Here is a 16,075-nt window from a genome sequence, read left to right on the forward strand (position 1 = left end):
ATCCAATATCAGATTGTTTTGTGACCTTGACCCTAAATTCAGTTTCACTCAGTGAAAATGAAGTGTCCGGGGGCCAGCTGACAACTCCAGGATCTGAATATGAGCTAACCTGCACATCATATAGGTGCACGAGTGTGTCCGTCTGCTTATGTGTGTGTATCTGTGTATGCTCATCTGTGTGTGTGTGTGTGTGTGTGTGTGTGTGTGTGTGTGTGTGTGGCGCGGATGCACAATTACCAGGCAGGCGCGAATCGATAGGTGCCTGCTGACAGATGGATTAGCACGGTAAACAGATGATACACACACCGCTAAATTATTCATCTGCTGAACAGTGGGCTGGGTTTCCACACACACCCGGTGACGAGGGAGAAGAGAGAGAAAAGGGGGAGAAAAAAAAGAGGAGGAGGAGGAAGAGGGGATAAAAATGAACAAGGGAGCTTCTCTGTGTGTGTTCCACTAAAAAAAAAAAAATCCCTGAAAATTCACTCTGAGCGTATGACCTGCAGCAAAGGTCGTCACCTGGAGTGCAGTGTTTGTGCCTCGGCTCCACACGAGGAAAAACCCACCCGTGGACACGCGCGGGCTCGGCGTCCCTCTAATGCCTTTTAGATATGCAGAGGCACCGCGGGGTCAATGTGAAGTGTCCTGCGAGGCGTTTGAGATACCAAACACACATGTGTGCAAGCGTCGACACACTCATCCTTTCTTTATCCGCGTCTTTCCCTCAAGTGCAGGCAAATCCGTGATCATCGACTGTTTATGCCTTTAACAAAGTCCGTGGCGTGAATGCGATTTCGCACGCACGCAAACATGCCAGTGGATAAACCTGATCATGCCGTAAGACAGATATGCACCATTATGTTTGGTGCCGAAGCATCTCCACCGTGTTCTCAGATGGCCTTTTACGCTGCTGCCTGGTGTTGGATAAAAGTAGCTCACGTTGGACACAGTCTTCGATGAAACCTTTAAGTCACTGTGCACCCCCCCCGATATTGAATAGTATAGATTCTAGTGCATGCAAATCATATGAGCATCCACACACATACTCTCGCATGCATATAAAACACCCGTTATTGATTTGTTTCACCTTTCCGAGGGACTTTGGAGGCTTTTTTGCAGCAGCAGCAGCAGCAGATGCTAAGCTTTGGGTGGTTTGGCTGCAACTTTTAGAACCAAAGAGGACGTGGTGAAGACGACAAATACCGCAGAGCTAAATGCAACTTTCAACTTGAAGAAAAGGGAATAAACACCAAAAAAATTCTTCTATCGTATTAAAAAATAGGTTTCACTTCCAAAAAAGCTACAGGTGCAAGCGGTTTAGTCGTTCTTATTAAAAATAAGGTGTGTGTGCGCTAAGTAATGGGCCGGTCCAGCTTTGTGAAGCGACGGCGCGTTAAGACGAGCTAACGATGTCGAACCCGCAACCGACACCCCCCCCCTCCCTCCCTCACACACACACACACACAAACCGCTCGCTCGCATCATGGCCGCCATCAGCAGGAACCAATCAGATTTGATGAATAATTCAATATTAAAGAGGGTGTGACCAAGACGGGGGAGGAGGGTGGTGGGTGAAGGGGGGTAGGATCGGGCCCCTCTGCCAAGCAAGTGGGCTTTTTGGAGACGGGCCTGCTGCTGTTTGTGTGTGTGAAAGTGAGAGAGGTGTGGAGGTGGAGGTGGCGGTGGTGGTGGGTGGTTGTCACACTAGACTGCATCCACAAACTGGCTGCAGATTAGATTACTGAGGAGAGGAGAGGAGGTGAGAGAGGGGGCGGGGAAGGGGTGAGGAGAGGGAGAAGGAGATGAGGACAGAACGGAGGGAGGGGAAGGGAAGGAAACCGAAAAAGGGGAAGAGGAAGGAAAATGAAAGAGAAGAGAGACAGAAGAAGAAGAATCTTTTCACACATCTGCATTGCCTGAATCACGGAGCCCTCCTGAGAAATAAGCAAACGTCTGCTGCTGCCAGAGGAGCGTTTGGCGAACTGGCGACATGTAGCGTCGTGTCGAGCAGAATACACACTTTAACACGTGTTTCATTTCTGCGTTCGGTCAAGTTAATCGACGTGTTGCCGCGGCGTTTCTTTTGGGTTTCGCCGAGCAGGAATTCTCCGTCAATCTTTTCATCAATATCTGGCAACCCAACCCCCCCAAAAAAATTCCATTTATGAGCTTTTGTGCTGTTAAAGCAACGCCGCGTCCTTTCTGAAAAATTCCACCAAGTGTAACAAAAATTTAAAAGACAGCCGGACTGCTGAGGAAAGTTCAGGGCTGTGGCGTGCCATGACCTTATGTCGGCTTGTGTGTCTCTGTGTGTGTGTGTGTACACATATTAAAAGCTAAATGTGTGTTGTGTTGCCAGGTGTTCTGCAGTTGTATGAGGCTCAGTGGAGTTTTAACGCAGGGATTTTATTGGCCGAAGCTGACATCACCAAGGGAACAAAGTGGAATTCCGGAACCCGGGACGCTACGGACACGGCGTGCGTGTGTGTGTGTGTGTGTGTGTGTGTGTGTGCGTGCAACAGGAATAGCAAGGCTTTCATTTCAAAGCAACCTGTTTCTAGAATTCCCTACAAAGCGACATCCTGTCCTGAGTGTTCTACCTGATTTTTACACGTTTCCACTGTTTCTAGAAACGTCCCGAGTGGAATGAAACCTCGGCGGAGTCGGGTTGGATGTTATGTCACAGCTCATTTAAGAAAAATCCTGTTGTAGGGAGATAAGACGAAATGAGTTTTGAGGCCAGGGAATATTTTGCAGGAGGAGGGGGGGAATCCTCTCATCTCATCCACTCTCCTTCATGTGCCTTTACACCAGCTCCAGTGGCTCATTTGTGTAACCTATTCCTCCACACACACACACACACACACACGCACACACAAATACACACATACAACCACATGCGCGCACACACACACACTGATCTATGTCCAAATGGAGTGGCTGGGCCGACAAAAGGCTCGACAGGAAGCAACTAATCCTTGATCTGCGCAGCGTCGCAACAATGACCACAAGACTCACACCAAGTGACACACACACACACACACACACACACACACACACACACATATAGACAATTGCTGCTTGTTTCCAGTTACCACCCAGTGAGAAAGAAAGCTTAGCCTTAAAGAGAGGTGGGAAGAAAATACCTCCATATTCCTTTTGCATATTTCATTAAATAAATCACTTTTGTGTTTTTTGAGAGCAATAAATATGAAAGCTATCGTCAGCCAGTGTGTGGTGTATGAGGATCAGATGCGTGCAGGCTGGTATTGACAGGGAAACACACACTCGTCACCCTGGGGGAGCTGCCAGAAGGGCAGAAGGGGCACACACTTGGGGGTAAACAAAGCCACCACAACTAGGACAGTTCCCAATGTGTGTGTCGGTGTGTGTCTGTGTGTGTGTCAGTGTGTGTGTGTGTGGCACACAGTGGAGACTGACAGGGAGGCAACATGAGAGGGACAAGCCTTTTAACATCTGGCTAAGCACTGACAGGAAGACACACACACACACACACGGGCCAGCAGGCAGGCGAGTCCCAGTCCTAATTATTAGAACACTCTTACTTAACTTAACCCTGCCACTAGACCGTGACAGGCAGAGATGGAGGAGGAGGAGGAGGGCGGTGGCGGTAGCGGTGGGGTTGGAGGAGGGCAGATTTTTGTGAGGACAAGGAGAAGGATGAGCGTTTCTGTCTCCTTGACTTGGGGTTTTAACTCTTTGCATGCCGTGGCAGGAAGAAAACGGAAAGTAAAGGGCTGAAAATCACACACGTACAGCAAATAAAAAGCCCTGCTCGCTTCATTTAAAATAATTCTGTTTGACTGGCAGGTGCTTTGTGGGAAAAAGCAAAGCGGAAATCCCCCAGTAATGACCACAGAGCACTAAAGATGGACACAAAAAAAAACAACATCTAAACAAAATCTGTTTGTCATCCATCAACATCAGTACCGCTGTCATCCATCATCTACCCTTTCTAAGAACTCTATTTTGTCCTTTTTTAACCCTGTTTATTTTTCTTTCTTTCTTTCTTTTTTTTAGCTTGTGCTACTTGGGCCCCCAGAAAGAAACAACACACATGACATTTGCTCCGTTTAAGACGGGAGAGAAAAGAAACCAAAAATAAAAGGAGGAGGCAACACCGAAAAAAGAACAGAAGAGGAGGATGAAGAGGAGGCCTCTCGCTGTGTGTTTTAACAGCTGTGTGTAATGCACTCGGATGTTGGGGATACAAAAAGGAAAGGTCTTCTTGAACACATTTTGAATTCCTCATATTATTATTACTATCTGTCTGTCTACTATCTACTCATCCATGGTTTGCTTTCTGAGAATTCCTCTGCTTTTATTTCAGTCGGGCAGATGGGATCTGCATTTCAGCTCAACATCTCCATCCTCCCTGTTTCCTCCTATACTTCCCTCCTTCCCACAACCCCTTTTTTTTTTTTCCTTACGGCTTTTATCCTTTTCTCATCCTCCCCTTCCCTCCCTCATACTTCCCTTCCCCTCACTCAAAAGAATTTCTGTTTTTCTTTCTTTTCCTGCCAAACATTCCCATTTCATTTCTGTTTTTTTTTTATCTATTTGTACATTTGCCTTCAAAATTACATTCTTCCTTTCCTTTTCTTGGATTTGTGCTTCTTGTTTTTTTTTTACCTGTGTGTGTAAAAGATTGAAAAGGAGAAAAAGAACAAAGAAGTGGGGGGCGAAAAAAGATGAGGAAACTGGGTTCGGCATTTAGGGTCAGGTTCAGTGTAAATCTCTCTGCCTTGTAAATGTGGAGAGCAGAGAGAATGTAAACAAACAGACTACAGCTGTCACATAGTGGAAGACACACACATGCTAAAGGAAATGGAGGAAGTGAAAGAAGACTGGAAAAAAACAGGGAAGAGATGTAGGAGGGAGAAGGAGATACGAAAAAAAAAAGAGGCAAAGATGATGGAACGTGCTGATTTTGAGGCACACAAACCTTCCCGCTGACACAAAACCATCAAATCCCCTCCGCAAGCAAACAAGTGCACTGCAAGGGTGGATTGTTTCTTTTGTCAACACTCCCATTAATTCCAATCACACATCCCATAATTCCATTCTCTCCTTTTACTCACTTTTCACACTCAGGGAAAAAAAATAGAAAAAGAAAAAAACTCCTCTGCTTTGAATTCCTTCATTCTTGTGCTAAAGCCGCGCACTGTGAATAAAGTAAATGCTAATAGCTTTTACAATAATATGACATGCATAGGCCTCTTAAGGCATGATGGGGCCTTTATGTGCAGGTTTAGCGGCTGACAGGTTAGCAGGTTTAGTTAACAGCCAACGTGCCTGCCGGTGCGGTGGGGGGATTTAGGGAGGCTTAGCGTGGAGTTGGCCACTGTTGCCTGGAGTGGCAGGCGGCGAACTTAACAGAATTTCATGCGGGGAAGTTGGGACGGCTGTAGGGTTTTTCGAGTTGTTTAACACGCTTTTATAGGTGTGGAGAGAAAAAAAAAAGAAGGAGCGGGGGATCGCCTTCAACCCCTTTGGATTTACGTGCATGACAGGTGATTGGTTTGTAATGCGATAATTGTAATTAGCATTTGAGGGATTATTTTTACCGCTAAATATTAGCTTTGTTCGGCTACACACGGCGGAATGGAATTGCAGGACAGGTGTTCCAAAATGAACGCTGGACACCAAGGCATCAGGTGTCTGTTTAGTACGAGCATGGGTTTTATTTTAGCACCGAGGTGCGGAGATCCTCCCCCAGGAAATTCTGACACCTCATTTCCGGCATTCTAGTGAATCTTTACGCACCAATCTGTACCTATTCTGCAACAAATTATGATGAAAATGTTCTTATTTGTGTAAAAGACAACACTACATTCAGGCACTAGATGACAATTTAAAATATAAAGGAATACACATGGACCTAGCAATGTTTTCCACAACATATCCAGTGGTTGTCTGAGCTCAAAATTAATATTTTGAAAGCAAAAAACTACGTGCTAGGGCAATCCTATCGAAAGACAAAATACTGGACGGTGTTGCTAACCCCTGATTATGTTTAAATCCAAAGCTTTAGAGCATTTTTTTTCCTTATGATGATCCATTAAAGAACACAACTCATTGAGTGATTACAGATAACTAACTGATCTTACTGCGCTGCAGTCTGTGAATGTGTGACAGGTAGCCACATACTTGTTTGATAAAAAAACGAAAAGTAACCGTGACAATTACAAAAGAAGCACGTAGTATGGAGTCACATTTTAACAATCGAAAGGCCACATACAATTAGTTGTGTAATTTGGTAAGGGTGAGAGATATTAGAAGTTTATTGGCGACTATAAATTAAATCCACATGCTGTAAATGATAGAGCACAGATAAGATAAAGATTTATTGGCACACAAGGATTCAAAGTTCCCTGAAGTCTACGATGTCCTTGCTCCACTGAATGCACCCTCATGAGCTCAGCCATATAGTTTATGTAAACTTTTAAGGCTTCTGGGAAGTGGTGAGATATTCATTAAACCCTATAAATGAAACGTTTTAACTGATCATGCACATGCAATCATATTTTTTAAGAATCATATCAGTATTCATTTACTTTTTTAGACCACATATTATGACCCCAAACATTATAAACCTGCTTCCCTGTGACAGACAAAAATAGGCTATTGTATGTGTGAAGCAGCAGCTCGAAGGCTGCTAGTTAGCTAATGTGTGTGTGAAGCAGCGAGAGCACTGTTCTCATGGGATTGTACCAAAGTGTTGTTTGTTCTTTACGCCTCCCCTGGATCGCCAAAACCAGTGAAGGAGAACCCATAATTCTTTGCTGTAAGCAGTGCCTCTGCACATCCAATTGCATTAGAAGCCTATGGTAGAGGTGGAGGCTACTTGTGCCAAGATTTAACCTGATTAGATACAGATTCAGCCGTTCCAAAAGACAGCACAGAAGCCCTGTACCCATCTTCTATTCCTGGCCTCAGTCTTACTGCTCATGAATCTGTGGTGATAACATGGCTCAGCACTGGGTGGCCGCAGTTCTCTTGAGCAAGACACTGTGCCGGCAAATAGACATCGCAATGCACGTGAGACAGGTGTAGATGTGGAGTTAAATCATCTAAGATGATTTAGCAGAGTTGCATTTTTCTCTTTACACTCTCTTTTGTTCTTATCTCTTTCCCTCTCTCACATTATGAGCTCTTTGATATCTTTCTCCTCCTTCTCGTACCGCCCCAGCCAACCACCGGGTGTCATTTTCCCAATTTCCTCCCCTCCACTCCTTCCTTCATCCCTCTCTTTCTCACCCTCCCTGTCTCTCCTGTGGTGGTCTTTTTATCGGATCAGTCTCAGGTCGTCGCCTCTGTCTCTCATGTGTTCCATCAAGGATGCATCCCTCAAACACGCTCACGCACGAGCTCAAGGATGGAAGGAGGAAGAGTGAAGTAAAGACAAAAAAACAAACGGAGATAGAGTATAATAAACCTAATAAAAGAGAAAAAACGAGGACGTCCTAAATTATACACTATAAGCACGTCTCCCTGTCTGCCTGTCGCCTAATGTGTCACCGAGATCCGTTGCAGCTTGTTGACATGTGTAGGAGATGTCGGTGCTCATGCTAAAAGCTGTTTGTGGGTCTGGAAGAGTGTTTGTGCATGCTTGTGTATTTGTGTTTGGCGCTCTTGCAACCTCTCTCCTACCTTCCCTTTATTACACACACACACACACACACACACACACACACACACACACACACACACACACACACACACATACACAAACATGCCTTGCCAAGCTTTTGGGTATGTGGGTAAATCTTTTGGCAACAGGGCTGCCAGCACGGAGCTATGATGAATGCTGATGGCAAAGAGCATGGCCGGTCTCTGAACCAGTCACTCACACACACACACACACAAACACAAACACACACACACCCTCACACACTAATCAGATTCCCAGTGCGTGAGGGCCAAATGGCATCCTTCCACTGGTGAATGCTAATGTGACCAGTGGAGCTTGTGGGCTTGTGAAACAAGGATAGGGGGAGCCAGGAGAGATGATGACAAGAGAACATAGATGGGATTGTTTATTGGCGTGTGTGATGCTAGTGTGCGAACATTTGCATTCTTTTACAAATTGCAGCAAGTTGTACTTTGTTTTTAATTTGAGAACCAGAATTTGATTTGGCTTGGCTGTGTTTGTGCTGATGTGTCTTGCTGTATAGGTTTTATGCATGTGTCTTGTTTGCAAGTTTAATGATCACAACTGCTTGCAGGATAATTCTCAGTGTGGTGGGTTGTTGCATCGGTGTTGAGAAGTGTAACAGATACAAAAGCAAAGCACAAAGCAGGTGCAAGACGATTACATGCTTTTAGAAACTCTACAGAACATATACTCAGGTTTTCTATGATTGTTGACCCATTTGTATGCAGAGTTGTGGTTTCCTCGAGTGCAATGTGGCACAAACACAGATTGCTACTTACAGCGTTCAATGCGGTCCTCGGGGCTGGAGGAAGTCTCTCGATCAGACAGGAGGCCTGACACAGCGAAGATCTTTTTCCCACTGTCCTCTACTGCCTTCAAGGCGCTGCTGGGCGAGCCTCCAGGAGGGATCTGAGAGCCGCCAAAGTCGTACTCTTTCCCCTCAGCGTCGGAGTATCGAAGGTGGGGTGAAGCCTCCGCGTCCAGGCAGCCTTTGAGGCGCTTGGCCGGGGTGAAAGCAGACTGATACCCGCCCGGTGCCCCGTCTCGATCCTCCGGAGGTGAGGCAAAAGGCCTGAAGGCACCGACGCCACTGTGATTCAGCATGCTGATGGGCGAGCAGTCCAGGTTAGGTGGGGCAAACTGATGATGGAGGTGGAGGAGGGACGGAGGAAAGTCCCTGTTGGGGAATCCTGGTGGGACTGCACCTTGGCGGTGGTACATTGACGCAAAAGTGTAAGAGCCGTTGTTAAATGGCAAATGGACGTCTTTCTCAACGGAAACTGGGACACCAAATGGACGTGGCTGCTGGCAGGGAATTGAGGCATCGCGAGACGCTTCAGCAGTGGAGGCCAGGACCATGAGGGCTGGAGAGGCCAGAGGATTGGGCAGGTAGGAGGAGCTCTCCATCTTGAAGGCTGCCCGGTGGAGGTCCATGTCTGGACAGACGAAAGTGGTTGTGAGGATTTCAGGAGGATGAGGAGGAGATGATTCCTCCTCAGTTAGAATGAGGACAATGCCCAAGACCCTTGGAAAAGGGTGTGAGGAAGTGAAGGAATCTGGATAGGAGACTTGAAGGATTTGGCAGTTTTTGACAGAAGGGGCTCAGAAAAGAGCCCTTAGTAAGAAAGGAGAATATTTTTAAAGCAAATTAAGAGTGTCAGTCAGTTCTGGTTAGTTCATTTCTCTTTTGCGGATCAAAAGATTGAGTTCAGTTCAGTTCTGATCATTCCATACCAGGTAAGTGCTGTTGGGTATGTTCAGTCATTCACACACGTCGCACTTTGGACTACTTCAGTCCTGATGACAAATACTATATAGGGTGTAGCTTGAAGTTTGTCCTCAATAATAGGCCTCCTGTGTTTGTGATCGCCGGAAGTGTTGCCGAAGCCCAACGATTCGGGGAGGGTGGACATCTGTCGGTCGTCAAAGCTGGTTCCTCATCTTCACGTCGTCTTTAACTGAGGACACAGAAAACACAAGAATTAGATTTCAATTGAGTTCTTTTTAGGATTCATGTTATCTCCTCATCACCAATATCTTAAAAGAGCAAAATTCAACTTCTGGTCAGATGACAAATATTCACTTCAGAAGAGTCTTGTGACTTTTCCATTTTAAATCAAGTCCTGACTTTGACACAAAAAGTGCTTGAAATCAGGTCTTCTGTATCCTAATAGCCATAATAAAAATTCAAATCCCTTTGCACACCCTTTAACATTTATCTTAGTCCTCCTCATCTCGTCTTAACGATGGGTACTTTCAGTGACAAGAGGCATGCTCCTTTATTCAGCAGACAAAGATCGATGTCTTGCCCTCGATCTGTACGTAGTGGAAAGGAGAGGAGCTGAGTGGAAAATTTTTAATAAAGAAGCCGCTGGAAGCCAAGGCTTGAAGTCAAAGCCTCTGGAGACCGAGTGTTCTTAGGCAGACACTGTTGTTGAAGCCACAAATTCAAAACCTCTTGGGGAAAAAGTGCCCTCAAGTTGACACTGTTGATCAAATCCTGTAAATCCCTGCCCTTTGACAAAGAGCCAAGAACTATTTCAAACCCCAAAACTTCTCTCACTTTCCCCTCCTCCTTTCGTCCTGCTCTTTTTGAAAAAAAAAGAAAAAAAACTTCTCCAAACTGTTTCCACATCACATCTTTCCATTCGGATCTCCACAGTCCCGTATGTCTCATCTCTATCCAAATGTCCCCTCCTTGTCCTCCATCCTCCTAATCTGTCCATCTCCTCCTCCTCCTCTTCCTCTTCTCTCCATTCTCATCTCCTCCTTTCATCTCTCCGGCGCTATCTATCCTCCCTCCCTCCTCCATCTCAGATCTCGGTCTAAGCCGCTTATTCCTACCATCTCCCAGGATATTATTGGACCAGAACCACTTGTCTTAAGATAAGGACACACACACATCCACTCTTCACCCACACATCTGATAAGAGCCTGTGTGGCTCAATGTTCAGCTCAACACCTGACTCGGTGGGGCGAACACACTCCACACTCTTGCCGGCTATGCTACCCAATCTCCTATCTCGCCATCTAACCACTTTTAATTCCCCAATTTTTACTATCTGTCCTCGCTTTCTTTTTTACATCTTTCCTGTCAATCTCTTCCCCTCTCATCCCTCCATCTCTCTCCCTCCCGTCCCTGCCCCGTCCCCTTCTCCCTTGGGTGATTCAGATGGGTGATATCATATCAGACCTCTCCATCTGCCATCCACGAGCCAGAGGAAATCTGACTGAGTGAATAAATTAGCCGTACTTGACCTCGCGACCCCCCGGCATCCGTGGCAACAGACTAGAATCTTCCCTCCTGGGGATTAGATTGTAGCGTGCGATTGGTCGGTCGGAGGAACGCGGAGAGGCAGCCGATGAAACGACAAAATAACATTTCAGAGATTTTTATCCCCAAAGGGCAATTTGAAGGTTGCTGGCTTGTTAAAGGTCCAATATTTTAAGATTTAGAGTAGGTAAAGATGTGCTTGTCAAGTATGAGTTATGGTTGGGATTTAGTGCAGGATAAAAAAAAAAAAAATAAAGCGTAAATGCATACAGGTTATCACGGGTAATTTTACATGATATTAGCAAAGCAGATAATCTTTAATGCCATGCCTATGAAATACTTTCGGGTGTAAAGTTACCGCGGCCTTCCAAATTCCACTCTAGTGCGACTTTAAAAAGGTCAAACACCAAGCCATCTGCATACATACATACATAAACACACACACACACACACACAACAAATACAAACTCACACAGTATCCAGTAGCGGCGCGGCCCTGCTCTAGACGAGCTTCAAAGCTGCGTTGACTACCGGCCAACATCAAAGGAGAAACTCCCTGGGAAATGAAAGGAGAAAATCTTTTATAGCTATCAGCTGTCCACAACACTCATTCAAATCAATTTCCAAACCTGATCTCGGCTTTGGCACGCTCCTCTACCTCCCACACAAAGACACACACACACACCAGCAGACGCACACACACACACACACACACACGATAACAACAACTGCCAAGAGAAAGGAGAGAGGAGAAGGCCCAGAGACAGAGAGGGAGATGGGGGGAGATGTGAGATGTTTTACATTACCGCAAATGTACAGTAGGCTAGTGTGGAGTGTTGAGAACGGCTAACACCTCTGGTCTGGACAGATGCCACAGAGTCGCATTACACGCCTCTCTTCCTCGTCCGCCGCCCCCTTTTTTATTTTTTTTCTACCCTCCTATCTGTCGCAATCTATCCTGGAAATAGCACCTTGAGAAACGTAGCCATAACAAAACTCCCTTTCTTTCCCCTCATCGCTTTTCTCTGTCTATCACTTTACTCCCTTCTTCTCCTCGCCCTTCCTCTTTCTCGCTTTCCCGCCTGGCATCCCCTCTCTGTTCGTGCCGTATATCAGATCATGCTTTCTCCTGTGTAACCTCTAGAGTAGGAGGGTGTCTGAGGTGTTGATAGCAAGGTAATACACTGATAAGTACTGGGATATTTCAATTTTATTATCATTACCCAACAGGCCGAGGGGCGGCAAGCGAAGGGCCGCCAGCATGAAGCAGCCAATCCAATAAGAGGACACTGGATATTTCCTTACGGGCCGCAACAGGACAGGACAGGAGAGGAGAGGAGAGGGGAGGAGACGAGGGGGGGAGGAAAGGAGGCAAGGAGGCAGAAACTTCAACGTGACGAAACAAGGAGAAGGAAAGCGAGAAGGGAAAGGAACTATCAAAGGGTACAAGACTCATCTCGAAAAGGTGACGGACTCAAGTTGTGCGTACGAATACACACTTAGTCATCTGTGTGTGTCTTGAGGCCTTAAGATAACATCTATTCTACGCTTGCTTTGTCGTCAGCACTTTCACATCTTAAAGATCTAACTCTTACAAATCTTCTCATACCTGTAGTATTACTCAAACAGAAGTGTCAGAAAGCTGCTAATAGTCACTGATGTGTTTTTTTTTTTTCTTCTTCTTCACCACATCTCTAAAACAACAGTCATAATTCCAGATGACACACACCTATGCATGTCATCAATATACGAGCGCAATTACACCCAACGCAAACACGCGTAATGTCAGTCGCTGCCACTTACAATCCCATTTGTCACCCAGGGATCCCACCCACACATTGTCTGACACCGGGTATATGCATTTTATAATAGAAAATGTCACAGGGGAACATTTACCACGCTGTCATAATTTGATTACAGTGTGCAAGAATGATACAGCTGTCAGCGCGATATTAAATACAAACAGCGAGGAGGGCTTTTCACGTCGAATCTGCACTTTAAGTGACAATGCTGTACCAGTTGGTGATATTGTGGTGTCAACAACAATGTGCTTTAACATCATTCTGAAGGGAGGGGGGGAGGGATTTCACTCGGAAAATATGAGTTAGTGAGAATAAGGGGTGGGTTGCAGCAGGAGAAGTCGCAGATTCCGTGTGAAATAATTGGTAACTGTGGTGGGAAATATTGTTATTGCTCCTTAGACCAATCATAGAATGTTATATTTGGATGTTGGGCCACTCTAAAGGTACATTTCAGGGGTTAGAGATGTGTTAATGGTTGCAAAATATCACTTAAGGCCTCCGATGATGAGGGGAAGAACATAAAAAACAAGGTTTCTGTCTTCCAGATGTTGCAGCACGGTTCTTTTTTTTTTCATCAAGAAAGAAATATAAGTGGTTCTGAATGTCAGGATCAGAAAACTATGAGGGAAAGTAGGATCCAAACAACTCCACCGGCGACAGAGAGCAGCCGTCTCATGGAAGCCTTCCCTTCTTGTTGACTGGTCGGAATAAATATTTTTCTTGCATGGCCGCTTTGAGTGTGTAACTGACGCTTTTTTGCTGTTTCAACGCGGCGCCCGCGAAAACTTGTCACATCAAGTTTTCCAGTGTGTCTGCTGAGTTTTGGAGAGGAACGAAAAGGGGGAGGAATCCAATTTTTGTTATAAAAATGTCTTGTCGACTGTGACTGGTGTGTGTACGCACGCATCTGTGTGCGTCTGCCGAAACTGTCGGGAAGCAAAAAGCAGCTGAAGTTTTTTTTTTTTTTTTTTTTTAATGGAGACGGAGAGAAAAGCAGTCAAAACCGCAGGCCTGTCTAAATGTGTGTGTGAGAGAGAGTGCACACTTCCCGGTCCACGGGTATATTTAGAGATTGTTGACAAGCGTGAAAGTGCCACTCTTACATTTTATTACAAGACAGGCCAAGCTGTGTCATTCATCTCATCTCTCTGCTGAACACACACGCAGACGCACATCCACTCACACGTACCAGATCACGTACGTATAGACGATTTAAAGTCACAACAGTCTGAGCATTACCATACAGTGTGTTTTAACTGGATGCCCCCATTGAACTACATTGAGCTGCGTGCATACAAATAAATAAGTGCGTCGAACTGAATACATTTTTATCTTGTGTAGGAGAGAAAAGGAAAAACTCTCCTGAGAACAAAATGTTCACATCCAAAAGCCCTAAAAGTCCTGTTAAAATTTACAGCCGGTCAAATGTACCTCCAGCTTCTACCTTCCTTCCACATGCACTGTAATACTCTGTAGGTGTTCTTCAGCTTTGGTACATGATTTTTTTATAATGATTAGAGAAATAATAAACAGATATTCCAGGGAAAACTCTCTGGGACTACTAACAGCAACATAGGAGTGACATTTTAGGTTGAAAACATTTAAAAAATATATTGTTTTTTGGCTGAAAAACTAAACTTTAACCTGAGCAGGGATCGCAGACATTTGTCCTATACACACTATAAAAACAGATTTATCACCAAAAATGCAAACTTTTAATGATTTATGACAAGCATCCACACATATATCTGACCCTGTATCATTTTAAGGCCACTCAATAAACACAAAAGATATACTTGAGTGTATCAGAAAACCTAAAAAACACCAAATATGGAGCTATGTGGACATATCAGTGCAGCTCTAAAGCATGACGTAGCCAAAAAACTTCACCTACGACAAACACTGCGTTGCCAAAAACTACAACCGAAGCCTTGAACTGCTTCAAACACACAGAGCTTCTGTGAGACTGCAGACCGAAGACTCGCTTCACCAGCCCAAAGACAAAAGAAAACACGGCTATTTATAACGCCGCTGTCAGATATTAAATATTTGCCGCCATGACACATGCGCAGAGGGAACCGCAAAGCAAACCGTCTACGTACAGTGTGTGCGTGCTTTTCTTCTGCCTAAAAACGCATGAGCTGACCTGCAGACAGGTCCACTCAGTATTCCAGACAGACTGTAGTGTTTGTGCTTATGCGTGACTCGGTGTGTGTGTTTGCTGATGTCCGAAGCAACAGTCGATACTATTGAAATCTACTCATTCATGTCTGGCCGTGAGGCAAAGCTCAAATGTCCTTGTGAATAAGAATCACACTCATTTATCTCTCGCCTCTCTTTGCTCGCTCATATTATTTGTCCTTGTCTTTCCTTTTCAGCTGTAAAACCCTAATTTTGTTTCCAAATGTCTTTCAAATATCCAATCTCATGTTTCTCTCCTCTTTTTTTTTTTCTTTTCTCCTCCTTTCTCCCCCCTCCCCTCGCTTCTTTCATCATCTCCAATATGAAATCTGTAACCAGGTTATTTGCTGCAGTCAACAGCTGCTGCAGTTAACAGGAGATATATGCATCAGCAGTGAAAAGTATTACTGTAAGATTTAATAATGGGCAGAAACACACATCATGCCGAGGTGGATAATGACACTCGGGCAATATTCAGCAACAAAATCAATAAGGATTGGACAAGCTTGCACGCAGCAGTTCACTGACAACAAATATATTTTTTGTTACAGAATGCATAACTTAACTAAGAGCACTTTTATTCTGTTAAAAACCGAGGGTGAGTGTTTTTTTTTGTCGTTTTCTTTAACCTTTCTGTGACATTCATTAAATACTCCCGCAAAGAGCAAAAGGATTTACTTCTCAAATGAGTCTTTGTGATTTCCGAGACAGAGTCATGGCCGGCAGACAAAAAAAAAAAAAAAAATCATTCTGGAAGTCAGCCCTGACCTGTGGCAGGGATTTCTATTCATGGCAGCACCAGCGAGGCCCGGTTCAGCGGGGGCCAGCTAATTCCTGGTACCAGACAAGGCTAAATGGGAAAAGCACACCATTCCTTTGCTCATAGATTACCATCCTCTGGGTGTATTTTTGGGATGCTTGGTAAACCAAATCTCAGCTTTTTTGTTTTTTTTGTTTCCCTCAAATGTGAAGTGCATTTTGCTGCTGTCAGGTGCAGCATGTATCAGACTATTTTCTAGACAAACATGCACAGAATTCTGCTACTTGTTGAAACTTGGAAGCAGTTTGAAATGGATTCATGGAGCTTAATATCTAACATGAGAAAAAAATCGCACTATTTTCTGTGCTTGATCTATGTTC

At 44.8% G+C, this 16,075-nt stretch overlaps 1 protein-coding gene across 8 annotated transcripts in view; it reads right to left on the reverse strand.

Moving 5' to 3' along the window:
* Positions 1-16,075, reverse strand: part of rnf220a (ring finger protein 220a) — a 200,373-nt gene that overhangs the window by 177,440 nt on the left and 6,858 nt on the right. For 7 of the 8 annotated variants that reach the window (XM_008290870.1, XM_008290874.1, XM_008290872.1 and 4 more), the window contains exon 2: positions 8,458-9,636. In XM_008290870.1, coding sequence (XP_008289092.1) covers positions 8,458-9,112 — 655 coding nt within the window. In that variant the 5' untranslated portion in view covers positions 9,113-9,636. Of the gene's footprint in view, positions 1-8,457; positions 9,637-11,424; positions 11,509-16,075 lie in introns of all 8 variants that reach the window. The other variant, XM_008290871.1, reaches the window with a different exon arrangement.

This window comes from Stegastes partitus, unplaced genomic scaffold (assembly GCF_000690725.1).
Source record: "Stegastes partitus isolate 25-593 unplaced genomic scaffold, Stegastes_partitus-1.0.2 Scaffold700, whole genome shotgun sequence".
Classification (NCBI taxonomy): Eukaryota; Metazoa; Chordata; class Actinopteri; family Pomacentridae; genus Stegastes; species Stegastes partitus.